General features: G+C 39.2%; 1 protein-coding gene across 1 annotated transcript in view; it reads left to right on the forward strand.

Moving 5' to 3' along the window:
• The window catches only part of mrpl3 (mitochondrial ribosomal protein L3), a 56,543-nt gene extending 47,555 nt beyond the window's left edge, over positions 1 to 8,988 (forward strand). Inside the window, exon 10 of the mRNA XM_063069627.1 lies at positions 8,422 to 8,988. Within this exon, the coding sequence (XP_062925697.1) occupies positions 8,422 to 8,574 (153 nt within the window). The 3' untranslated portion in view covers positions 8,575 to 8,988. The remainder of the gene's footprint in view (positions 1 to 8,421) is intronic.
• Positions 8,989 to 26,932: the final 17,944 nt, after the last annotated feature.

The raw sequence follows: 26,932 nt of genomic DNA on the forward strand, positions 1-26,932 counted from the left end.
GGTTCTTTGCTGATGGTTTATGTTGGGTTTTTCTGCTATGGACAGTTCAGCACTTAGAACAAGTTCCTTATTGTATTACACACAAAGAAATTGTATTGATAGTTTGCACTGAGGCTACTTAAAGGTTGATTTGAATGTTTTTGCATCAGTGTAGTCTTTCAGAATAATTCTTGACATCTTGTTGGATCTTAATCAAAATGTGTGGTGAATGTTGCAGTGAGTAATGAAAACTGAAGAGGGATATTGTTGGTTTGATCTGGGAAAAGGAGGAAGTGCAAGTCAGATATAGGAAATTCAGATGCATTTATTTATCATATGTAATTCAAAACAGACTGTGAAAAGCATCATTTGCATTAGCTAAGAATGTGCTGGGGGCAGCCTGCCTGTGTCACACATTCCCACACTGACATAGCATGCCCAGAATGCTCAGTAGAACAGCACAACAAACCAGAACACAGCAAGCAACAAAACAACAATAAAATGGCAACACACATCAAAGTTGCTGGTGAACGCAGCAGGCCAAGCAGCATCTGTAGGAAGAGGTGCAGTCGACGTTTCAGGCCGAGACCCTTCGTCAGGACTAACTGAAGGAAGAGTGAGTAAGGGATTTGAAAGTTGGAGGGGGAGGGGGAGATCCAAAATGATAGGAGAAGACAGGAGGGGGAGGGATAGAGCCAAGAGCTGGACAGGTGATAGGCAAAAGGGGATACGAGAGGATCATGGGACAGGAGGTCCGGGAAGAAAGACAAGGGGGGGGGGACCCAGAGGATGGGCAAGAGGTATATTCAGAGGGACAGAGGGAGAAAAAGGAGAGTGAGAGAAAGTATGTGTGCATAAAAATGAGTAACAGATGGGGTACAAGGGGGAGGTGGGGCCTTAGCGGAAGTTAGAGAAGTCGATGTTCATGCCATCAGGTTGGAGGCTACCCAGACGGAATATAAGGTGTTGTTCCTCCAACCTGAGTGTGGCTTCATCTTTACAGTAGAGGACATTAAAATGGGTCCCTTTATGCCCTCACACACACGAACAACCCCAGGACAAGCCACCGGGCCTCCAGTCCCCAGGCCCCGGCCATCAGGCATCGACTTCTTGACGCCGGTTGATCTTTGGTATCAACCCCACAGTAGCCAATGACGGGACCCTGAACTCAGGCTTTTTGACTCACTGGCCCCCATGCCTCCTGCTTGCACTGATATCCTTTGGTATCAAAAGGATCTCCTGACGTTTATTAGCGATTAAGGAGAGAACTAAAGAAGGAAATTAGGAAAGCAATAAGACTATAAATGACTTTGGCAAGGAGGATTAAGGAGAATCCATTATTTTTTTAAGGAGGAAGAAGACAGCTAGGGAAAGTGTAGGTCCTCTCAGAGACTAAAAGTGTTATCTATTTGTGGAGCCAAAGCATATGAGTAGGGTCCTAAATGTATACTTAACATGAGTATCAAAAATGATGTGGAAGGTGGAGAGTTAAGGGAGTGGAAAGCTGATATTCTGGAGTATGTATGAGGAAGGAGAAATCATTAGATATATTGAATGCACGTTGCAGTGGATAAATCCCCAGTGTGGGATCTATCACAGGTTGCAATGGGTGAGATTCGTGAGACGCATATGGAGATTTTTGAATCTTTGTTTGCTACAAGACAGGCACTGAAAGATTGGAGGATAGCCAGTGATGCTTCCAAGGGCAGAAAGGATAAATCTACTTAGTAAGTACGTCTGTTCACTTGGATAGCCGGGATAACGATGAGTCAGCATGGTTTTGTATAGGGGAGATCATGCCACAAATCTGATTAAGGTTCTTGAGGAGGTAGTTAAAAAATTGATGAAGGCAGTTTCATAGATATGAGCTTCAGTACGGCCTTTGACAAGGTCCTATGTGGTGAGCTGGTTTAGAAGGTTAAAGCACAGTCAACTCTGAGGAATATTGGCAAACTGAATGCAAAATTGTCTTGGTGGTAGAACACACAGAGTGTGGATGTTTTTCTGACTATTTTGGAAGTCTGTATCCAGTGGTGCACTGCAGGGATTATTCCTGGGATCTTAGCTCTTTGTAATAAATATAAATGAGTGAGAATGTTGGTATTCTTGTTAGTTACTTTGCAGATGACACAAAATTGGAGTCGTGGGTAGGAAAGAAAGTTGTCTAAGATACAGTAGGATGTATATCAGCTAAAAGTTGGATTGAGCAGTGGCAAATAGTATTTAATCTAGTCAAATGTGAAGTAGTAAGAAATAAAGTAATGCATTTTGGAAAGTCAAATTCTGGTGGAACATGGAGAAAAAAACAGCTCCTCAAGAGCATTGATGTACAGAGAAACCTTGGGGCACAAATCCATAGTTCCTTGAAAATGATGACACAGGTGGATGGGGTAGTGAAGAAGGTATTTCATATGTTTGCCTTCATGCTGAAGAGACTCACCAGAATGCTGCCTGGAATGGAGAGTTGTAATTATCAGGAGAGGTTGGATAGGCTCAGTTTTTTCTCAGTGAAATGTAAGAGACCGCTGGATGACCTTACTGAAGTGTATAAAATTATGAGGGGCATAGATAATCTGAGACTTTAGAACTAGAGCAAACAAGTTTGAGGGGAGAAATTTAAAGAATTGTGTGGTATGTTTTTCACACGCATTTTCCAGGTTATTTGAAATGGGCAGCCAGAGAAGGTGGTATCACAGATATAATTACAACACTTGAAAGCCATTTGGACAGATACTTAAATAGGAGAGACAGGGTGGGGCATGGCCGAAATGCTGGAAGAACTCAGCAGGTCAGGCAGTATCTATGGAAATAAATAAACATTCGAGGTTTTGGGCCAAGACCTTTCTTGAGGACTGGAAAGGAACGGGGAAAATGCCAGAATAAAAAAGGTGGGAGGGGTGGAGGTAGCTAGAAGGTGATTGGTGACTGCAGGTGAGTAGGAAAAATGGATGGCTTGGAGAGGAAGGAATCTAATAGGAGAGGAAAGTGAACCATATGAGAACGGGAAGGAGAGGACCCAGCAGGAAGTGATAGGCAGATGAGAAGAGGTAAGAGGTCAGAGTGGGGAATAGAAAAAGAAGGGAAGGGAAGGATTTTTTTTAACCGAGAAGGGGAAATCAATATTCATTCCATCAGGTTGGAGGGTACCCAGATGGAATATAAGGCGTTGCTCCCTCACCCTGAGGGTGGTCTCATCTTGGCACAAGAAGACACTATGGACCGACATGACGGAATGATAACGAAAATTGTAATTAAACTGTAATCAGGGAGTTCCGCTTTTGGTGGATGGAGCAGAGGTGCTGGACAAAATGGTGTCCCATTTACGACAGGTCTCACCAATGTAAAGGAGACTGCATCAGGAGCACTGGACACAATAGACAACCTCAGCAGATTCATAGGTGAAGTGTTGCCTCATGTGGAAGGATTGTTTTGGGGCCCTGAATGGAGGTGCAGGAGGAGGTGAATGGGCAGATGTTACACTTTGGCCGCTTGCAGAGATAAGTGCCGGAAGGGACGAGTGCATAAGGGAATCATGGAGGAAGCGATCCCTGTGGAAAGCGGAGGTGGGGGTAGAAATAAAGATATGTTTGGTGGTAGGATCCCTTTGGAGATGCTGTAAGTTGCAGAGGATCGTGTGTTGGATGTGGAGGCTCATGGGTGGTAGATAAGGACAAGAGATGTTCGGAAAATGGAGGAGATAAGGGTGAGGGCAGCATGGGTGGAGGAAGGGAAATCCTGTTTTTTGAAAGAGGATTTCCGGGAAAGGAATGCCACATCCTGGGAACAAATGTGTCAGACGATGGAACTGAGAAAAGCGAGTAACATTATTACAGGAGACAGGATGGCAAGAGGTATAGTCAAGATAACCATGGGAATCAGTAGATTTATAAAAGATGTCAGTCAGCAGTTTGTCTCCAGAGATCAAGGGGAGGGATGTGTCAGAAATGGACCAAGTGAATTTAAAGGCAGATTGGAAGTTTGAGGCAAAGTTGATGACATTGATGAGCTCAGCATGGGTGCATGAAGCAGCACCAATGCAGTTGTTACTGTAGTGGAGGAAGAGTTAGGGCGCATTACTGGGGAAGGCTTAGAACACTATTCTACATAGCCAGTGAAGAGGCAGGCATAGCTAGGGCCCATGCAGGTGCCTATGGCTACCCCTCGAATCTGGCAAAAAAGGGAGGAGCCAAAGGAAAAATTGTTGAGGGTGAGGACTAGTTCTGCCAGACTATGGAAGGAACTGGTTGGTTCTTTTATTGAGAAAAAAGCTGAAGGTTTTAAATCCTTCTTGATGGGGGGTAAAAGTTCATAGGAACTGAACATCCATGGTGAAATGAGGTAGTCAGGGCCCGGGAATTGAAAGTGAGGTGTTAAAATCGTAGAATGCATCTTTGACATTGTCAGAAATCACTCAGTTGATTGGCAATCAGAAAAATTAGTGCCCTTTCAAACATGATTTCAAGCTGACACTGGAAAAGTCTTTAAACAAGATGATAGCTACAAAATATTTACACCCTTGAATATGCTGCATATTGTACATTGATATGAAAGAGAGAATGCTTTCTTCTAATTCCACACAAATTATATAAAGTTGTTGAGGTGTTTCCTAATTTACATTATCCTGTTTGGATGTTATATAAGTTTTTCTCCATTATCCTCGATTAATAAATATACATTAATTATTGTAAGTAACTGTCTAATGTCATTTGGGTGTTGTAAAGATCTTTATGTAAATATAAATCTGCCAAGATTGATTTCTCCTAATCTGTGGAAGCCAAATGCCCAAGAGCCCAGAAGCTAAGAATTTCTGTCTTAATTTGTGTAACCAGGTCACTTATAGATCAATAATTGCATAAACTGTCTATGTGTCAGATTAAATCAATAAACCAATCCACCATAGCTGATTTTAACACTGTAGAATCAGTTAGTTTATATCTTGTAGAATGTATTTCTGTTGAAATCCTGTGAAAGCCATTGGGTTTTATGTATTCGAGAGATTGCTAAGTTTAGGGTGTAGCTTCCAATGTATTATGATTTTTCCCTCTGATGGACACCACATTTTATCTATTCAGTGTTTTCTCATTTATAATTACTGTTATTCAGTCATTGGAAGAATGATGTTTTGAAATAACCTGTGTTAAATATAAGAATGAGTTCTAGTGGTAAGGAGTATAGAACAGTCTGTTGCTTGTGAGTGTCCCATCGCGTATTACACTGGTAGTGTCATTGACCTTGCGTTTTGTCACATGGATTAGGAGGGACTATAAGCATCAACAAAAATAAAGGAATTTATACTTTCATCTACGAAACGAAAAGTAATTTGTGATAGATTGGTGGTAATGCTGCACAATTCTCAGGTCCAGGTTTCTTGAGGACTCTTGGCCGAATAATAGGTCCACTCTTAACATTATATTGTACTGTTTTATTGGATGGATGTCTGAAATCTTTGGATGAAATTATTTATGTCATTGCAGAATGTTGCAGAGAGCTATCACAGTTAAATGAAAAATATGCAAAATAAATAATTCATTCAGAGACAGAAAAATATTGTTCTATGTTGCAGATTAATTTGAGCCATCTGTTTATATTTAAGAAGCAAGATATTTCATGTATTAATCATTATACGTATAAAAATATAAATGAACTTATTGCATTGGAATCTGCAATATTTTGGTAAGAGCAATATCCAGCTGTATTTGTGCTGCTGTTACTACTGGAGGTATCTTTTGACTGATTCTGTTTACAACTAGTCATTTTTAAAAAATGACCTCTTGCCTGCATGACTTTGCAGTCAACAGTGAGTCAACTGTGTTCTTTCTTGCCTGTGTTTGTTTGTTTCTTACCTACAGAATAGAAGTCGCCCTGCTGCAGTTCCCCTGGCAGAGACTTGCTGCCAGAAGTCAGCTTCAGTAAAGCAAGGCAAGACTCTTAAGTGGCACCAGGGCTATCTGCTGTGCAAATAGCATCATGTGTGAGGGAATGGCACAACATGCCCCATCTAGGAAACATTTGGAAACATTCAGGTGCCATGGTAGCGTAGTGGTTAGCGCGACACTATGTAAAACCCAGAGTTTAAGTCCTTATAGACCTTCTTCTTTGAAAGTGATGGAGAAGAGCTCCCTGGACCACGTCTAACTTTGCACAGATTATTTGAATGGATTTCTCACCTTAAGTGTTGAGCAGCTACCACAAGTTAGCATTCCAACACTGTTCTTCACCTGACAGAAAAAGGTTTTGTAGAAAAATGCCACTAATATTGACAATAACTTCCAAGACGTGTGCGTGCGTGTCAGGTTAGGAAACGTTAACAGTTATGTGAGGAGTTGCTGATTTCCCCTGTGTATTCAGACCTAATTTTTATTTTTTGCAGGAAAGATAGTATTCATTAACGGAAAAAATCATCACATAGAAGTTGCATAGACACCTTTTGGTCATTAAGTCTGCAACCTGAATTTGTCATTATTATGTGTAACAATGCAGTGTTCTATTTATATATCCCAGGGAAAAAATGATTTTATAAGCACCCTCACATCTTTCCTAAACTTAAAATCGTAGGCTTTTGAAGACCTAGGTAATGTGGCAAAGATTGTATATCTTTTTAATCAGTGTTAAACTCTGCAGTGTTAGGTGTTTTATCCACCGTAGATTGTTGTCTCCCTTCCATGCAATGGTAAGAAATTGTGGCAAAGATTATCCCAATGGTTGGCCTTGTTTTCTTCACTCTTTTCACCTTGATGCACTGGTGGTTTAACTCACCATATCTGTTTCTGCACTTTGATTCCTCATAACTTCCTTGGCTCTAAGTAATTTGGTCTTCCAGAAATGTAAAAGTATGCACCACCATTTCCCAAGAAAGAGAGAGTCATAATACATTTGCATAATAAACTCCTAGGTTTCAAAGCTTAGGTCTAAATTGCAAGGAATAAATTGCCAATCTGTCCCTTTCAGTAATGATCTTGTCATAGAAAAAAAACAGTAAAAGGATTGGAAATGGTCTTTAATAATGGAAAAGCTGTTTAAAGCAAAGATGAACTTCTCATTTCTTCACTGTCTTCATGAATACTTGATTATGCGTTTACACTGTTGTGACAAGAAGTAGGCATGTGGCAAGAGTAGTGAAGAGTGTGGAAATACTGTTGCATTTTTTCATACAAAAGTTACATGGGATCCTTGGACATTTTGATTCAGAATTAGCTTGCCCTTAGAAGACAGGATAGTGGTTAAGGGGACCTATTCTGGCCGGTAGTCTGTGACTCATAGGGTTCTGTAGGCATCTGTATCTGAACCTCTGCTGTTTGTGGTTGGATGGGTTAGTAAGTTTTCAATGCTTAGATTGGCGCTCTTGTGTATAGCGCAAAAGATTGTCAAAGGATACTGTAGATTGTGGTTCATTTGCAGATATAAATGGATAAATAGCGGTTGGAGTTTAATCCAGCCAAATGTGAGGTGCTAATACCAAGATCTTTAGCGTTGCTGAAGTCCATAGCTCCTTGAAAGTGGCTGCAAAGATTGATAGGTTGGTACAGAAGGCATATGGCATGCTTGCCTTTATTAAAGGGTGATGCTACAGGCAATGAGGTAGAGGTAATCAAGAGGCTTTTGGATAGGCATATGGGTGTGCAGCAAATGGAAGGATATAGACATTATGTAGACAGAATAGATTAATTTGGGTAGACATTTAGTTACTAGTTTAATTAGTTAAGCACAACATCATGAGCCAAAGGGCCTGTTCCTGTGCTATATGCTCTAAATCCATTATGTTGCTAACAGTATAAAGACAGTTATTGCTGGATTAAGATGCCACATTGTGTTTAAAAACTACTACACAATAGTTTTTTATATAGGAACTAGGTTTTTAACATTCAGCTTCCCAAGGTTTTCAGAATTGTCATATTTCTGAATTTTCACACATTCATTCTAAAAAACAAAAAAGTCTTGACAAAGCTGTCCATTAACAGTTAATGTAATCCATCCAGACCTGTTAATAGTTGTTTACGATATCTACTCCATCCTCTAGCCTTAGATATAGATGGTGAAGATTAAGAGGATTGTGCTGGAGGAACGACCAGCATCAGTAAAATTAAATATTTTGCATCAGCTGCAGTGATGTTGTAAATGGAATAAATTTTTGGAATAATATTGAATAGAAGTTGGGATTTTCCATTCTAGGACTGCATCAGCACTTGTAGTGGCTCCAAGAGTCCTTCAGCATTTATACTGTTTGCCCATACAGACAAGTTCACGTACCATAATGCAAAATGAGAACACAGCAGGTGTTGAATATCTAAAGTTTGGAAAATCTAGTAAAATTAGTTAAAAACGTTCCGTAGCAATCAGTCTTATGGTTAGTGTCAAATTGTACAGTATGTCTTTGTTGCATTAATCCATTCTGTCTGATTTAAAAACCAGATTGGCTTTACAATATGTTTTGTTTTGAACCAGGTAATTGATTCTGGGTTGCCTAACCTTAAGGAGCATAATAAGAATCCACCATTTCCAACTTACTTTGCTGATGATGAAAATGAAGAGCTGCCAGAAGACCTGTTTGATGACGAGGTGTACCAATTCACTGAGCCCTCTGTTAGTGTTACCTAATGTTTGAGATGTTTGAAGTGTCGTGATGTCAGGCTGAGCTTTAATATCCTAACTGGCTGTTTTATCCGGAGCTGGTTTTTTTCCCAATATCTTGGTTTATGCCAATTGCCTTATTTTGTCGTGAAAGATGAAGTAAATTTTAAACCAACATGTCAGTGAAGAATTAAAATACATTGAAGACACAAGGTAAAATAAGTATTTCAAAGCCACTTGTCTAATCTTGAAGTATGAGATGGTCATTCTACAGACCCAGGACATTCCATTCTTTTAACGATATGATTTGTGGCACATCTTCCGGGGACGCATTATGAAAAGAAAAGGAATTATGCAAAAGCAGTGATTTTAATTCATTGAAACCCTGCTATGCAGTGCAGAATTCATAACCTTTTCTAGATTTATTAAATAAATGCATCTGATTTTCATTTAAAACAGAGAGAATGGTTGTAAGGAATGTATCCAGTAGAAAGAATATATGAAATAAAGTATTTTTTACAAAGTCATCATTCCAGGCATTTTGATTGGTGTTTAAATTATATTACAGTGACTGCAGGATAATAATATTTTGCTGCCAAAAGAATCTTTTGATTCCTATCTAGTTTTGGCTTGAGTTTGCTAAGTTAGAAAGAGAAGTAATATTACAGTTTTTCTGAGTTGTCTGGTTACTTCAGTCAAGCCAGCAGTGCATGTGGTCAATTCTAAACCCCAACTGAGCAAAACAGCATGACAGTCAACCAGTTCTCATTGCATGTACACCAGTCGCAATTGCTAATGAACCTTCTGCAAAATATTTGACACAGCAGTCATTAGAAGACAGAAGAATTGACTGGAAGTGACAGGTCAAGCAAAATACAATCAAATGCCCCCAGATGACATTCAATCTCAAAGTAGTTCTATTTTGCAAGGAATTAAGCTATCATTGCAAGTCGGTTGATGCACCGATCAGCACATACTTACATACTTTAAAAAGTTGTTGGTAGTGGTGTCACTTTATTTGAGCGTGGGAAAACGAAGGTAGAGGACATCCACAAGCCTGACGAGGAAGGAGGAAGAGTATAGACACAAGCCGATGAGGGAAGAGAAAGGGGAGGAGTACAGACATATGCTGAAAGAGCTGATGGAAAAGAACAGTGGTCTCTAATGACATACAAGCAACCATTGTTGACCATGTTCTCATTCTTGGTATGTGCATGTGTGAGGCTGGTCTAAGGATGCAGCTTAATGTGTCATGTTTACGTGTGTCATCAATTAATCAGACATTCGAGAATGAGATCAGTAAGACACTACATAGCAAATTTACACCTGTATGTTACATAAATTTGATCTCCAACTATACAGTAAAACTGCATAGTTTTCCTTATACAAATAGTATGCTTCATTGTGATTACAGAGGACAATGGAGTTGGAGTCTGATGCTGGCTTCCATTTTTCGAAGACGAGGAGATGATAGACAAATGTTATAGGGCAAAGGTTCAGGTACCATGTAGAGTGATTCAATATATAACCATGCGTGCAGCCAAATCAAACGCGTGTTCTGGCATGCATCCCAATGATTGGGCCATAGAACACCCCACACCTTAACATATTCCTTAATGGTCTTTACAGATAATGCTTAGCATCCAAAGAGATACAGATTGCCAGGGTCAGTGGCCCATACTATTTCATCATATGGGACAAGGTATCCTTCCTCCATACTCACCATTCGTCAACCCTATTGAGTTTCTTTCGTCCTGGAGATGGAAGGTCTATGACAAGCATCCTTACGATGGATGCTCGCTGGGTAATCACCAGGTCAGACTGTCTGGGTTAGATTAGGCATTCCCGGTGGTCTTTCCCCCAGTGCATCATTAAGGAATGCATATATGTAACGCTGATGAAAACGTGACCCAATATTAGGGACAATAGATCAAAGACGATCATTATTGTACTGTGTTATCAAAGATGTATGATTTTTTCTAAAGGTGTGAGCAATTTTGTCTTTGGCTTTAATGTAATGACAGATAATAAACTGCTGAGATTACAGTGAGTGAGTTTTCATTCTTGCATCTTATTCTGTTTGTCCTTCAATGTTCTTATTCATGGTTGGAGTTGTAATCACTATATTTACAATAATTGACAGAATGTCCTGCTGTCTAGCATTATACACAATAAGCAAAACCATCACACTGTATGACTGACTACACTGTAATGTTATGCCCTGGTAAGAAGGATGGTCTGTACTTTGCCAGCGATTGCTCATATGTGTTAATGATGTAATGTGTGCTACTGTTTTAATTGAATTATTCGCTTTTGCTTTAATCATTTATTGTTTTGATTGGCTGAGTGCATTTTGTAGTGAAAATGAGGAGTCTTGCAAAAGGTGTTGGTGTTTTGCAGGCTCTGTCGACTGTTTTGAGAATGTGGCTACTGTTCGGACCAGCATGGTTTAATCGACAAAGAATAACTGTAAAATTAAAGTTGGCTTTGCATTGAATTTTGTATAGAAGTACCACGGTTAGGCCATATATACCACAAAGCTATTATTACTGTATGAGACGTTAGTTCAAATGGTTCAGTTTATTAGCAGCGACTGTATACTGTGTACAGTCTGAAATACATGTCTTCGCAGACATCCGCGAAAAACAGAAGAACTCCAAAATAATGAATAACAGAAAAATATTGGAATGCCAAAGCTCCCTCTTCGCCCTCGCATAAGCTGCAGTAAGCATCAAAGCATCAACCTCCCCCTGCCCTTTTCAACAAAAAACCCCAGCGCCCACCACCCACCAAGCAACAGCAAGACACTCAGAGAGACCATGATCTGCAATCAACAAAAACTATTGTTTACCCAACAGTTCAATGGCTCCCTCGCTCTCACTAACAAGGGACAGAGCGATAGCACCCATTTTTCGCAGCGAAACAGGAGATTGACTGTTTCTGTTAGGGTGTTACTGTCTGCCCCATCACTTTCTATTCTGAGATTCCTGACTAGAGAATTGGCAGCGAGAGAGAGTGTGGCTTCTGAACTACAGAGACCTCCATCCATAGATCCACTGCAGTAAAATCCTGATGTTCCATCTCCTGCAACACCTCAGCTGGTAACACCAACCCGGAATTGCTCGTCCATAGGTCTGCACTCCGGAGTCACCATCTTTCAAGCCGCGCCTGGAGAACGTCGGAAAATGGCCTACAAGCTCCAGGAACAGGAACTCATCCATCTTTGAAAAAAAAGTTTGAGTGCCACTTGCAGATCAGGACCTCAAGAGAACACCAACCACCTTGAAAAGGAGATCAGGACCTTTAAAGAGAGGAATGTAAGCTGTTTCAGCAGGTGAGCTCGAGAGGCAGCCGCATGGCACCATCTTAACTCCAGACATTAGATCTACAAAAGCACTAAGCATATTTCAACATTAACTCCTAATTAAGTAGCAGCATCTTTTAAAGCAAAAATACCTTGGCATTCTTCACAGGTATGTTCTCAAGCATAGCAGTTGATCAAAATTTTTAAGGAAGGTCTTGGAGGAAGAAAAAGAGGTTGAGAGGCATAGTGGTTAGGAGAGGGAATTCTAGATCCTAAGCCTTGATACTTAAAGCCAAGGCAGCCAATGTGGATTGAAAAAGGATGGACAAAGGATCAGAATAACAGGTGTGCAGGTATCTCAAAGTTTTAGGGCTGGAGAAGGATTCAGAGAAATGGAGGACAAAGATCACTGAGATTTTTAAAAAAAAGAGGGGAATTTTTAAAATGTTTATTAACTGGGTTCCATTGTAGCCCAGCAAGCATGTAGGTCATGAGTGAACTTCATGAAATTTAGAACACAAGTGGATGTGTTTTGATTGATTATTTATGTACTGTAGAACGATGGAAGTTGGAACAATTAACTCCAAAATAGCAAAAATGTGGATGAGGGTTTCAACAGCAATTGAGATTATCAAAGTATGAGTTCCAGAATAATCAACAAACGATTTGCTTCCGTTTCAGCGTGGGTAAAACTTGAACTTTAGTATGCATTAATTTTTTAGGAAAAGTTTGCATTTGGAATAGTTTATTACAATATACACTGCTGCAATGAAATTCCACATGAAGCTCGTGGAAAACAGTACAAATGGTAATATTAATTACTGTTCTGTAACAATTTTTGACTTGTCCAGAAATACTGATTGCTTTCATTTGCTTTGTTCCAATTTAAATTAAGCAACTGTCACATTAGTTCTTCTGGTAAGATGGCAGCATGCTTGGATGCAGTGGCTTCTACAGGGTTAACCAAAGGTGTCCTGACGAAGGGTCTCGGCCTGAAACGTCGACTGCGCCTCTTCCTATAGATGCTGCTTGGCCTGCTGCGTTCACCAGCAACTTTGATGTATGTTGCTTGAATTTCCAGCATCTGCAGAATTCCTGTTGTTTAACCAAAGGTGTTAGTGTCTTTTTTTTTAATGTATTTTTTGTTATCTCAAGATCCGACTGGACATTAAGAGCGAACTGCTCGTTGGCAAAGAAACTGAAGGACCTAGACAATGAAGAACGGGATGCTGCCTGCGACAGAGAGGTGTTAGCGCGCAGTCTAGCAGCAAGTGATAGTCTTAGTCGCTTTTCTTGTGATGGCGAGGCCCTGGTGGATATTGTTAATGTGGAATGCTGCATGTGCATTGGGTTATTGGCCAATGGCAGAGGAATTGTGTGACCTCAGTCGTAGCAAGGGCTAAGCCTCAAGCTGCGGTGTCACTGTATCTGCCCAGGGGAGGGGGGTGCTTTGGAGTTGGGCATTCCCCTGGAGTGCTGGAGGTGATGTGGCACGGTATACATGCTAGAATCTGTACCACCACACACCCCCCACCCCCCAGTGCCCAGTGCTCACTGGCAAAAGACAAGCTGCATTGTGTTCAACTGCAACTGCTAGGACATTCATGGCCTCGGACTATATTTCTTTTGTGTGACTGTATTTTACTGCTGTCTCATGGTTTATATGTGCTTTGTGCTGTATAGGACTGTTGGTGCTATGTTTTGCACCTTGGTCCTGGAGAAACACTTTTGTTTGGCTGTATTCTTCGGTATTCATATATGGTTGAATCACCATTTCCCCTTTTTTTTAAATAGCTGCATGGAAGTGAATAGGAAATGTAGATATTGCCTGAAAACTTAAGCAATTTAGATTTTTTAAAATAATATTCACATCAGACAAACACAAACCAAAACACACAACACAAGTCAGACAGCCAAAACAACGACAGGCACAATGACAAAGGTAAAATATTTTGATGAGATGGCGTGAACATTCAGCGAGCCATTGGTTTATTAACAATGAACTAGCAACTTCCATTCTGTATTTATTGTTACAATTTGTAAACAGCATTGTAACTTGAAAGTCTGATGATGTAAATAGATTGAAGCTCTAAAATGTTTCAAAAGTGTATGTTTATTATTTAGAAAATGTAAGGATTATATTCATTAACATAATTATAGGGTATTTCACAATTATGTTAACGTATTTCAAAATTGTATGAGCATATTTTAAAAATTATATTAACATTATATAAAAGAAAATTCCAGCTGCGCGGCAACAATGGATATGTGCACGGGAGCATTTCAGTCCTGCGTGGCTACACACCCATCCAGCTGAGAGGGAACAGTGGTTTGAACGAAGATTAAACTTGTTTGTAAATTTGCTTTGTCCACCCTGTTATCAATTTGCATTGTAGATTATCAGAGCTACTTCAAGGTGATAAAAATGTCATAGATTTATATTTCTACTGACCATGTATTAAGGGCAGACATTTCTAAATAATCTGAGACTTAACCTCATCCATAGGACCTGAAGTTCAATTTCATTAATACTTGCCACCTTTTTCCATGCTACCATCGGATTTCCGAATGGCCCATGAATGCTACCTTTTATTTTGCTCTTTTTGCGCTATTTGTTTATATATTTCGGCACTGTACTGCTGCCAGTAAAAAACAAATTTCATGACATGCCAATGATAATAAACCTGATTCAGATTTGTAGTCAGCTACCAGATATTCAACATTATTTCTTTTTAGGTATTGAAATAGTATTAAAGAGTACTTAATTATTAGGTTAAATTTAGGTTAGTCCATTCAAGTTCACTAATTACCGTAGAAAACCTAATCCATGCTTTTTTTTATGAAGTTAGACTTGACTCCCTGGAGATGAACCCAAACATTGATATCCACCTTCCAATATGCACTAAGGGTTTGCTCATGAACATAATGGTTATTGTTCAATGGCACTGGTGACCAGTAGCAATGTCAATGAATGATTACAACTCTCTTGTGTTTTAGTTGAGTAACAGACTACTTCCAATACTGGAGCATCCAGCCATTTACTTCAGTATTGTTACCAAGCTGTTAATACAGGAATAACCATGAACAGAGCAGAACAAAATCAGTGTTCAATGCTCAATTCAGCAGTGTGGTGACATTCCAACCATGGTAGCTTTTACCAAGCTTTTGTTCATCTCCAGTTTATAAAATGGTGCAGTCTGTTGCTGTTTGTTAGAAGGAGAGGGTGAACAGTTAACTGAGGTCTATTCCTGATCAGTTTGCTGTTTGCTGTGGCTCTGAAGTAGCACTTTAGCTCAGAAAAATTTGGGGTTTGAGTTCCAATCAAGCAGTGCAGACAAATACTCCAGTACAGTGCTAAAGGATGGTTATATATCACTGGTGGTGCAGTGTTTCTAATAAGAAGCTAAATCTAGGCTCTATTTGCTCTGTCGGTTGAGTAGAAACTGATTTGCTAGGGTTTTAGGTTGACGGGTCTTTTTTTTCCCCTCATGAATTGGCAAAAGGGTGGTGGAGGGGAAAAATTGAATGGCTTGTCATATGAAAAGCATTTGATGGCTCTGAGACTGTATTCACTAGAATTCAGAAGAACGATCAGTGACCTAATTGAAACCTATCGAATGGTGAAAGGCCTTGATAGAGTGGATGTGGAGAGAATGTTTCCTGTGGTTGGAGAGTTTAGGACCAGAGGGCACAGCCTTAGAATAGAGGGGTGTCCTTTTAGAATGGAGATGAGGAGAAATTTCTTTATCCAGAGAATGATGCATCTGTGGAATTCTTTGCCACAGGCAACTATGGAGGCCAAGTCTTTATATTTAATGCAGAAGTTGATCAATTTTTGATTGGTCAGGGCATGAAGGGATGGGAGGGAGGGCAGGAGATTGGGGCTTGAGAGGAAAATTTGATCTGCCATGATGAAATGGCAGAACAGACTTGATAGGCCAAATGGCCAAATTCTGCTCCTATATCTCATGGTCTTATGGAAATCCATGAATATGAGGGAAGTTTGCCAAGCTCATATTCTTTCTGTCTCCCTATTTCATTAGCTGTGGTGTATTTGCTGTTTTCTGTTCTGCTCATGCCTTCCCAGAGTCTAGGAAACCTTGGCAGGTAGCTAATATTCAGAATTTAGCAAGAAAGTGTCTCTGAAAGATGGTAATACAAAAGTGCAGCACTCGGGACTCCAGTGGAACATCAGCCAAGAACTCTGCATTTTGAGATTTGGGAGCAGGACTTCAACCTGCAGAACATTAATACAGGTAGTCGATCAACCATTTACAGGCACACAGTGGAGACGGCAATGAAAGTTAGTTTCTTTTAAATTGATGACCACACTTGACAGATGTGTGTGTGACAGAAATTGATATAGCAGTTACAGTTGCAGAGAGTAATCACGACTTTTCGTTCAGGGTGCTCTGTGCTTCAGCCCATGTGTCCATTAAAGTGACAAGAGAACTACAGGCTGTCAATTACAGAAATGGAAAACTCTATTGTGTTTAGTCAGTATTCCATGGGATTTCGCTAAGTAATAGTGTGTTGAGAAATACCAGTTTATTGTCAAAGAGTGATCCTATGCTCAGTGAAAACAGAGTCTGTCATCATAATTACAGTGTGTTTTAAATATGCCATTGATGTTATCACTCACATGGGGCATACAGACCATGGAGAGCATTGTAAACGAGCAACACACGAAGCTCTAGAAGAACTCTAAAAGTCAGGCAGCATCTGTGGAGGGAAGTGGACATCTAACATTTTGGGTCAAGACCTTTCATCTGAACTGGAATATTGAGGAAAGGTGACAAGTATAAAATAAATGGTAGAGGGAAAGGGAGGAGCAAGAGCTGGCATTATCTCATAATAAAGGCAAAGATGCAATCTTCCTTCCTGATTTCTTTCTGCAGTTGCATGCTAGCTGTCAGTAATTTAATACCAGTATTGCACAATATCCCATCGTTCAGACGAAAAATATATACTGCTGTGGATGTTTTGGAATGAGAGCATTCCTTTGTATGTCCTGATGAACGGTCTTGACCCGAAACATCCACTGTTTATTCCCCTTCATTGATGCTGCCTGACATTCTAAGTTCCTTAACCATTTTGTGTGTGTGTTGCTCAAGGTTTTCAGCATCTGCATAATCTAAATATTTCTCTCTCCTGTTCCAAAGTGGATGGCTGGATTTCTTTCTTCACATTATGTTACATCTGTCAGGTTCTTGTCATTTACTGATGCTCCCTTGAGACATTTCTACATCTCCCAAAATCTCAATCCCACCTAGTTCTGGAAGTTGATGTAGATTATGAATAGCTAGGGACCAAGCACCAGGCACCAAACCTCAGCCTGCCAACCTGAGAAATTCTGATTAATGCTCATTCTTTGAGGAAAAAAATCAATTCCCAATCTAGGTCAGAGTTTTACCCTGACTCCATGTGGTTCAATCTCACTTAACAACCTCCTTTGCAGGATTTCATTGAAAACCCAAATACACCAAATTCTCTGTTGTCCCCTATCCTACACCACCAGGTTCTGGAGCAGTTGTTGCCCCATAGTCATGAGTTCCTTAACTGGCTTCACTCACCTCAGTGCTGAACTGAGTCCACAGCCTGTGAACTCTCCAGCACATGTTTTTCAGTATTATTTGTTTACTTTTTTATTATTTGCATGATTTGATCTCTTTTGCATAATGGATATTTGCTGGTCTTTGTTATGTGTAGCTTTTTTTTGTGGATTCTTTTGTGTTTTTTTGTTTCCCCAGTGCATGCCTGCAAGAAAATGAATCTCAAGGCTGGATATGGTATACTTGACAATAAATTTACTTTGAATGTATTCTACTAGTGGTTGGCAATGAATTCCAGAAATTTCCTTGTGAATTCTGCCATTTTTTCTCATTGACATTAGTCTATCAGGTCAGTGCTTCCCCATTTCACCCCCCCCCCCCACCTTAAAGAGTGGGTTAACATTTGTTTCCTTCTAATCCACAGGAACAATTCCAGAGTCTTTAAAATTGGTAGATGTCTATAGCCACCTCTTTCAAAACTCATGTTGATCTTTGGGTCCTTAGGGCTGGTCATGGTCATAGTCATAGTCATACTTTATTGATCCCGAGGGAAATTGATTTTCATTACAGTTGCACCATAAATAATTAAATAGTAATAAAACCATAAATAATTAAATAGTAATATGTAAATTATGCCAGGAAATAAGTCCAGGACCAGCCTATTGGCTCAGGGTGTCTGACCCTCCAAGGGAGGAGTTGTAAAGTTTGATGGCCACAAACAGGAATGACTTCCTATGACGCTCTGTGTTGCATCTCGGTGGAATGAGTCTCTGGTTGAATGTACTCCTGTGCCCAACTAGTACATTATGTAGTGGATGGGAGACATTGTCCAAGATGGCATACAACTTAGACAGCATCCTCTTTTCAGACACCACTGTGAGAGAGTCCAGTTCCATCCCCACAACATCACTGACCTTACAAATTAGTTTGTTGATTCTGTTGGTGTCTGCTGCCCCAGCACACAACAGCAAACATGATAGCACTGGCCACCACAGACTCGTAGAACATCCTCAGCATCGTCCGACAGATTTTAAAGAACCTCAGTCTCCTCAGGAAATAGAGACAGCTCTGACCCTTCATGTAGACAGCCTCAGTGTTCTTTGACCAGTCCAGTTTATTGTCTATTCGTATCGCCAGGTATTTGTAATCCTCCACCATGTCCACACTGACCCCCTTGATGGAAACAGGGGTCACCAGTGCCTTAGCTCTCCTCAGGTCTACCACTAGCTCCTTAGTCTTTTTCACATTAAGCTGCAGATAATTCTGCTCACACCATGTGACAAAGTTTCCTACTGTAGCCCTATACTCAGCCTCATCTCCCTTGCTGATGCATCCAACTATGGCAGAATCATCAGAAAACTTCAGAAGATGACAAGACTCTGTGCAGTAGTTGAAGTCCGAGGTGTAAATGTTGAAGAGAAAGGGAGACAAGACAGTCCCCTGTGGAGCCCCAGTGCTGCTGATCACTCTGTCGGACACACAGTGTTGCAAGTCGGGTAATCAAGAATCCATGACACCAGGAAAGCATCCACCTGCATCGCTGTCAGCTTCTCCCCCAGCAGAGCAGGGCGGGTGGTGTTGAACGCACTGGAGAAGTCAAAAAACATGACCCTCGCAGTGCTCGCTGGCCTGTCCAAGTGGGCGTAGACACGGTTCAGCAGGTAGACGATGGCATCCTCAACTCCTAGTCGGGGCTGGTAGCGAACTGGAGGGGATCTAAGTGTGGCCTAACCATAGGCCGGAGCAGCTCCAGAACAAGTCTCTCCAGGGTCTTCATGATGTGGGAGGTCAATGCCATCGGTCTGTAGTCATTGAGGCCGCTGGGGTGCGGTGTCTTCGGCACAGGGATGAGGCAGGACGTCTTCCACAGCACAGGAACCCTCCGGAGCCTCAGGCTCAGGTTGAAGACATGGCGAAGTTCTCCACATAGCTGAGAGGCACAGGGTTTGAGCACCCTGGTACTGACACCATCCGGTCCTGCAGCCTTGCTCAGGTTGAGACGTTTCAGCTGTCTTCTCACCTGTTCAGCTGTGAAACCCACCGTGGTGGTTTCATGTGGGGAAGGGGTATAGCCAGGAGAGCAAGGTGGGGGACTGTGAGGTGGGGTAGGAGGGGAGAGTGGAATATGTGTTGGTTGGGGGCCGACAACAGATGACTCATGTGGGGGATGGGCAGGGGCTATCAGCTTACAGTCTACCAACTTCTTTGGTACTTTTGTTACATAATACTTAATGTCCTTCCATTCCTGATTGCTATTAGGCTTCCTGGCATTAGATAAAAGTAAAAGACACCCACTTTCAACATGTGCCTGCCAGGTATTGTAATAATGGAAATGATAAAACTGTGAGATAATGTAATATCTCCTTTTCCAGAAATAGAGATTTTGTTAAATAATAAACAGTACACTTAAGTTTTAGGGTCTTACCTTTAGAATGCATTTCATTTTTGTTGCTCATCTCATCACTAAGTAGGACCATGAAAAACACATCTATTAACTCAGCCCTATTGATTTTGATTGCGTGAAGTGCCTCAGTGAATGGGGTAATCCATTTGAGCTTTTTAATCAATGAAATGTGCATTGCATTAGGAAATGAGCTTTAAAATGTATTTATTGCTTAACATTCAAAATGCTGGAGGAACTCAGCACGTCAGGCAGCATCTATGGAAAATAAAGAGCTGACGTTTCAGGCTGAGACTTGTGTTTATTGTTTAAATTCACTTACAGCATGAGCGGAATGTCAGTAATAGACACTTGCAGACCAAGTATTGCCACCCTATTCTTTCGTGTATTAAAATGGATTTCTTACAAATTAAATTGCAGTTACAAATACTGTAGTAAACCGTCTGATTAATTCTAGCTTCTGAGCTTCTACTTGGGTGCTACATTGTATAATTGCTATCTTGAGGCAAATTAGGGAGGATAGATCCCCAGGGCCTGACAAGGACCCTATGGGAGGCAAGAGCAGAAATTGCATGGGCCCTAGCAGAGATATTTAAATCATCCTTGGCAACAGGCGAGATACCGGAGGATTGTATGATAGCTAATGTTGCTCTGCTGTTTACGAAGGCCTAAGAATAAAAGGAGCCTGACAGTAGTGCTATAAAGTTATTGGAAGGTATTCTAAGGGACCAGGTATATGAGTATTTGAATAGACATAGACAGATTAGGGATAGCATAGCTTGTGTATGGTAGGTCTTGTCTAATCAATCTTATGGAGTTTTTCCAAAGAAGTTACCAGGAAAGTTGATGAAGGCAAGGCAGTGGATGTCGTTTACATGGACTTTGTCAAAGCATTTAGTCAAGAAGGTGTTCAGTTGCTGGGCATTCCAGATGAGGTAGTAAATTAGATTAGACATTGGCTTGGTTGGAAAAGCCAAAGAGTGGTAGTAGATGGTTGCCTCTATGACTGGAGGCCTGTGAGTAATAGAATGCTGCAGGACTTGGTATTGGGTCCATTGTTGTTTATCAGCTATATCAAAGATCTAGACTGTAGTATGGTTGACTGGATCAGTAAATTTGCAGATGACACCAAGATTGGTGGTGGCGTGGACAGCAAGGAAGACTGTCAGAGCTTGTAGAGGGATCTGGACCAGCTGGAAAAATAGGCTGAAAAATGGCCGATGGAATTTAATGGAGGCAAGTGCAAGGTGATGCACTTCAGTAGGGCCAACCAGAAGTGGGTCCTGCATATGAATGGTAGAGTACTGAGGAGTGCTGGAGTTGAAAGAGATCTGGAATACAGGTTCATAATTCATTGAAAGTGGTGTTACAGATAGATAGGATCATAAAGGAAGCTTTTGGCACATTGGCCTTCATAAATCAATGTATTGAGTACAGGAGATGGGACGTTATGATGAAGTTTTATAAGACGTTGGTGAGGCCTAATTTGGAGTATTGTGTGCCGTTTTGGTCACCTACTGGAAAGATGTACATAAGGTTGAAAGAGTACAGAGAAAATTTACAAGGATATTATTGGGACTGGAGGACCTGAGTTGTAGGGAAGATTGAATAGGTTAGGACTACATTTCTTGGAAAGTAGAAGATTGAGAGGAGATTTGATGGAGATGTACAAAATTATGAGAGGTACAGATAGGGAAAATGCAAACAGATTTTTTCCACTGAGCTTGGGTGTGACTAGAGGTCATGGATTAAGTGTGAAAGGTGAAAATTTAAGGGCAACATGATGGAAAATTTCTTCACTCAAAGGGTTGTGAAAGTGTGGAATGAACTGCCAGAGCAAGTGGTGCATGTGAGCTCGATTTCAATGTTTAATACTTGGATAGGTACATGGATGGTAAGGGTATGGAGGGCTGTGGTTCTGGTGCAGGTTGATGGGAGTAGGCAGTTTAAATGGTTAGCTATGGACTAGATGGACAGAAGGACCTGTTTCTGTTCTGTACTTTTTTATGACTATGATTCGAATGGAGAGCATAAACCTGCTTAAGCATAAATTAGAGTCTTATTTTTACCTTATTTGCTGCTGAGTGTGGTACTACATCTGATCTTTGACACATCACTCGAAGCCAAATCTCTCCCAAATTGGACTTGAACTAAGGGCTGATGTTGGGATGTGCTGAATTAAGCAATCTCATGGTGACAGGCAATGCCATGTTCAAGCTGATGCTTTGTGTGAAATTCAAATAGTAACCATCCATTGTTTCATATAACTGCCCAGGTGTTGTGAGATTCATAAAATCACTCACAGGAAGCATTGAGTGTTCTGTGTGTGAGGAAATTGCTTTCCACACTCTTGCATAAAACTAGCTCAGTTCCTTCCATATTCCATATCAATATTGAAAACATCTTGAAAGATGTGAGAAATGTTTTTTTAATTTCTTGAAAGTTCTTTTCTATTGTATGTTAATAATGTATCTAAAGTTACAAAATCTCAGGGTGGTAACTGTCCCTAAGGTTATTCCGAAGTTGGTGCATCACATTTTTTTATAAGGATCCCCACATCAGAGCTGAGCAATGTAAAGATTGTTTAAAGAGAAAGAAATGACATGAACAGACATGAAAATAATGATGAGTGGTAATAAACAGAATTTTAAAAGCTCCAGTGCTTACCCTTTTTTACAATAAATGTTTACAAGAATAAAAGATATTCAAAAAGATTAAGGCTAATCCATTGGCATAATACCTCATTCCCAGCATTTCCATAAGTTTTTTGATACCCTTAATTGCTGATTATCAGCCCTGGTATGCACCACAATGAATATCCATAGTCCTCTGAGCTTGAATGATTCAAAACTTCAAAGGGTAGTTTTTTTCTTCATCTGTCCAAATTGGCTTGTCCTGACATTGTTGTCCAAGATGCACATCAGCTTCTTGCTCTCTGTTACATTTATTCCTTTCAGAATTTTGTATGCTTCTCTTTTACAGGAGAAAGTGAGATATTTGCAAAAGATAAAATTTAAAATAAAAAAAATAACTGGAACATGTATGGATAATTTGTATTTTGAGTCTGCACCAGTATGAAAATAGATCCTAGCTCATCTGCACCTTCTCCTTTTAAATCCCTAGACGGGATTCTTTCTTTCTTTCTTTTTAAATCTTTTTATTGAGTAAGTATACAAAAAAGGTAAGCCATATAAACATTAATACAATGTTAAAGTATAATAAAATTCCAAAAGATAACAATACCAAAAAGAAAATACTACAAACAATGTAATTTAAGCATAAGAAACCAAGATAACATAATAGTATACTAGATTTTATATATATCAATGGAAAAAAAAGAAAAAAAAACCCCAAAAAAAAACCCACCGTGCAACTAACTAAAAGCAAAGCAAAGCAATGGGCTAACTTGAAACCAAACAGAGTTAAACTTAAAATCACGTCCTCAATCCCGACCTCCATTAAAACAGTGAAAAAAAAAACAAGAAGGGTAAATATTACATTAAATGAAAATATCGAATAAAAGGTCCCCAAATCTGTTCAAATTTAAATGAAGAATCATAAAGGTTACTTCTAATTTTCTCCAGATTCAAACATAAAATCGTCTGAGAAAACCAAAAAAAGGTAGTTGGAGCATTAAGCTCTTTCCAATGTTGTAAAATACATCTTTTCGCCATTAAAGTAAGAAATGCAATCATTCTACGGGCTGAAGGGGAAAGATTACTAGAAATTTTAGGTAGTCCAAAGATAGCAGTAATAGGGTGAGGAGAGATATCTATATTTAATACCTTAGAAATAATATTGAAAATATCTCTCCAAAAAGTTTCCAAAGTAGGGCAAGACCAAAACATATGAGTTAAAGAGGCTATCTGCCCCGAACATCTATCACAGAAAGGATTAATATGCGAGTAAAAACGCGCTAACTTATCTTTGGACATATGTGCTCTATGAACCACTTTAAATTGAATTAGGGAATGTTTAGCACAAATAGAGGAAGTATTAACTAATTGTAAAATCTGCCCCCAATCATCCACAGAAATGGTAAGCCCCAATTCCTGTTCCCAATCTACCCTAATCTTATCAAATGGAGCTTTCCTAAGTTTCATAATAATGTTATAAATCATAGCCGATGCACCTTTCTGACATGGATTAAGGTTAATTATCGAATCTAAAATATATATAGGAGGAAGCATTGGAAAGGAAGAAAGTATAGTACTTAGGAAATTTCTAACTTGTAAATATCTAAAAAAATGTATTCTTGATAAGTTATATTTATTAGATAATTGTTCAAAAGACATAAGGGAACCATCTAAAAATAAATCCAAAAACCGTAAAATACCCTTAGTCTTCCAAGTTTGAAAAGCGCGATCCGTAAAAGAGGGAGGAAAAAATATGTTACCTAAAATAGGAATCGCTAACCCGAATTGATTAAGATCAAAAAATTTTCTGAATTGAAACCAAATGCGCAAAGCATATTTAACTATCGGGTTAGAGACCTGCTTAAGGCGTTTCGAATCAAAAGGAAGAGAGGAACCTAAAATAGAACCAAGTGTATAACCCTGAACAGATTGTAATTCCAATGCTACCCATTTAGGAATAGATAGTATGTCCCGGTCAAGTAACCAAAATTTCATATGTCGAATATTAATAGCCCAATAATAAAATCTAAAGTTAGGTAATGCTAAACCTCCATCTCTCTTAGCTTTCTGTAAATGTATTTTACCCAGTCTCGGATTCTTATTCTGCCAAATAAATGAAGAAATTTTAGAGTCAACTTTATCAAAAAAAGATTTAGGAACGAAAATTGGTAATGCCTGAAACACATATAAAAATTTTGGCAAAAAAAACATCTTAACTGCATTAATACGACCAATCAAAGTTAAATATAAGGGAAACCATTTAGATGAAAGTTGAGTAATATGGTCTATTAATGGTAAAAAGTTAGTCTTAAATAAATCTTTATGTTTACAAGTAATTTTAATCCCAAGATATGAAAAATAATTATTAATCAATTTAAATGGAAATTTATAATATAAGGGAAGATGTTTATTAATCGGAAAAAGTTCACTCTTACTAAGATTTAATTTATAACCTGAGAAAAGACCAAATTGTGCTAATAACTCTAAAACAGCAGGAATGGATCTCTCAGGATTAGAAATATATAAAAGTAAATCATCAGCATAGAGTGATAATTTATGGGACTTTAATCCCCGAGTTATCCCAGTAATATTTGAAGATTCTCGAATAGCAATTGCAAGAGGTTCTAATGCAATATCAAATAATAGGGGACTAAGAGGACAGCCTTGTCGAGTACCACGAAAGAGAGGAAAAAAAGGTGAGTTTAAGGAGTTAGTACGAACCGAGGCTACAGGGGAGTGATATAACAGTTTAATCCAGGATATAAATTTCAAGCTAAAATTAAACATTTCAAGCACCTTAAATAAATAAGGCCATTCTACTCTATCAAAAGCTTTCTCGGCATCTAAAGAAATAACACACTCAGGAACATTTTGTGAGGGAGTATAAACGATATTTAACAATGTACGAATATTATAAAAAGAGTAACGACCTTTAATAAAACCCGTTTGGTCTTCCGAAATAATAGAAGGAAGTACTTTTTCTAGTCTATTTGCTAATAACTTAGAAAAAACTTTAGAATCAACATTTAATAAAGATATTGGTCTATAAGATGCACATTGAGCAGGGTCTTTATCCTTCTTTAGTATTAAAGAAATTGATGCTCTATTAAAAGATTCCGGAAGTTTACCAAGTTTCAAAGAAGCCTCAAAAACCTTATAGAGCCAAGGAATCAATAAAGAAGCAAAACATTTATAAAATTCAACGGTAAACCCATCAGGGCCAGGAGCTTTCCCCAGATTCATAGAAAAAATAACATTCTTAATCTCATCCATTGTAATGGAAGTATCTAATAAAGAAGACATATCCTGTGAAATCTGAGGGAAGTCTAACTTATCTAAAAAATCATTCATATATTTAGAATCTCGAGGAGACTCTGATTGATATAAAGAAGAATAAAAATCACAAAAGGTTTGATTAATCCCCACATGATCCAATATCAATCGATCATTTTGGTTATAAATCTGATTGATTTGAGATTTAACATAATTAGATTTCAATTGATTAGCCAGCAGCTTGCCAATTTTATCACTGTGAACATAAAAATCACTTCTTGTTTTCTTTAATTGGTTTACAATCGAGGACGAGAGTAGTAAACTGTGTTCCATTTGAAGTTCAGTTCTTTGTTTGTATAGCTCCTCAGAAGGAGCCATAACATATTTCTTATCAATTTCTTTAATCTTGTCCACAATTGCCATCTCCTCCTGCTTCTGTTTCTTCCTCAAAGCAACGGAATACGAAATAATCTGACCCCGAATATAGGCTTTAAAAGTGTCCCAAAGAGTGTTAACCGAAATATCTTCTGTATGGTTAATTGTAAAAAAAAGCTCAATCTGTTCATTCATAAAATTAACAAAGTCCGAGTCCTGAAGCAACAGCGAATTAAAACGCCATTGTCTATTGTTTGGTATATTGGCCATAATTTTAATAGAAAGCTTAAGTGGAGCATGATCCGAAATGGTTATAGAATCATAATCACATTTAATCACTGAAGGAATGAGACGAGAATCAATGAAAAAATAATCAATTCTTGAATAGGAATGATGAACATGTGAAAAGAAGGAAAAATCTTTTTCCTGAGGATGCAGAAAACGCCAAATGTCCGTCGACCCAGAATCAGAAAGGAAAAAATTAATCAAATTTGCAGATTTATTAGGTAAAGTTCGTAAAGGAGCCGAACGGTCCAAAGCTGGAGATAAACAGGTATTAAGATCTCCGCCCCAAATCAATGAAAACTCGTTCAAATTCGGAAACTGATCAAACAATGATTTATAAAATTCCGGACAATCCATATTAGGAGCATAAACATTAACCAAAACTACTTTTTTATTAAATAGTAAACCACTAACCAGTAAAAATCTACCATTCGGATCAGAGATAATATCCTGTTGTATAAAAGTAACTGAGGAGTCTATAAAAATAGAGACGCCTCGAATCTTAGCATTGGAGTTCGAATGAAATTGTTGTTCCTTCCAGAATTTGAAAAAACGTAGT

The sequence above is a fragment of the Mobula hypostoma genome, chromosome 17 (genome assembly GCF_963921235.1).
Source record: "Mobula hypostoma chromosome 17, sMobHyp1.1, whole genome shotgun sequence".
In the NCBI taxonomy this organism is placed as follows: domain Eukaryota; kingdom Metazoa; phylum Chordata; class Chondrichthyes; order Myliobatiformes; family Myliobatidae; genus Mobula; species Mobula hypostoma.